A 1,170-nucleotide genomic window follows, 5' to 3' on the forward strand; every position below is an offset into this window, starting at 1 on the left:
ATGTCTTCTCCCAATGTCACTGAACCCCATCCTTCTTCATTCCTATTGCTGGGGATTCCAGGGTTGGAAGTTGCACAAATCTGGCTTGTATTTCCCTTCTGTGCTGTGTATCTGATTGCTCTTGTTGGAAATGTTATCATTCTGTTTGTTATCTGGGTTGATCATAGCCTTCACCAACCTATGTTCTACTTTCTGGCCATGCTGTCAGTGATTGGCCTAAGTCTCTCTACTACTACCATCTCCAAGATGCTGGGGATCTTCTGGTTCAGCCTTCAGGAGCTGTGCTTTGGGTGCTGTGTTGCTCAAGTGTTTTTTATCCACTTTTTTGCAGTCATGGAGAGCATTGTACTTCTTGCCATGGGTTTTGATCATTATGTGGCTATTTGCAACCCCCTCAGGTACAGCATGATTCTTACCGACAGAGTGATTGGTGTGATTGCTGTGATAGTGGTACTAAGAAGCTTATGCATGATTGTTCCCATCATTTTTCTCCTCCTGAGGCTGCCTTACTGTGGACACAGAATCATCCCTCATACCTATTGTGAGCACATGGGAGTGGCACGTCTAGCTTGTGTCAGCATTAATGCCAATGTCTACTATGGTCTTGGAAATATTTCTATCTTGTTTCTGGATGTGCTTCTTATCATTGTCTCGTATATTAGGATCTTATATGCTGTCTTCCACCTCCCTTCCCAAGATGCCCGCCTGAAAGCTCTGAATACCTGTAGCTCCCCTATTTGTGTTATCTTGGTCTTCTTTGGTCCAGCTCTCTTCTCTTTTCTCACTCACCGCTTTGGTCATGACATCCCCGAGTATATCCATATCCTCCTGGCTAACCTCTATGTAGTCATACCCCCTGCCCTCAACCCAGTCATTTATGGCATCAGGACCAAGCAGATCCAGGAACGGGTAGAGAGTCTCTTTGTTAAAACAAGATTGATGAGAGGTAATTGATTCAAGTCATGAAATTATAGGGTCTGAAAGGACTAAAATTTATGATAAAATTAATAAATTTCTTTCACCAAAATTAATTTTCTCTCTATATAGATATCTATAGCTATAACTATAGATGATATATATAGATATAAGATGATACAGATATATAGATAGAGATAGAGATAGAGATAGAGATAGAGATAGAGATAGAGATAGAGATGATAGAGATAGAGA

General features: G+C 41.0%; 1 protein-coding gene across 1 annotated transcript; it reads left to right on the forward strand.

Moving 5' to 3' along the window:
- On the forward strand, positions 1 to 954 carry LOC122231487 (olfactory receptor 52E8-like). Its single transcript, XM_042959612.1, has one exon. The coding sequence runs from the start codon at positions 1 to 3 to the stop codon at positions 952 to 954; it is 954 nt and encodes a 317-aa protein (XP_042815546.1).
- Positions 955 to 1,170: the final 216 nt, after the last annotated feature.

Source organism: Panthera tigris, chromosome D1 (genome assembly GCF_018350195.1).
Source record: "Panthera tigris isolate Pti1 chromosome D1, P.tigris_Pti1_mat1.1, whole genome shotgun sequence".
NCBI lineage: Eukaryota > Metazoa > Chordata > Mammalia > Carnivora > Felidae > Panthera > Panthera tigris.

What these genes read in the sequence shown, in the direction of transcription:
- LOC122231487 (XM_042959612.1), top strand. Translation starts at nt 1, where the DNA reads ATGTCTTCTCCCAATGTCACTGAACCCCATCCTTCTTCATTCCTATTG.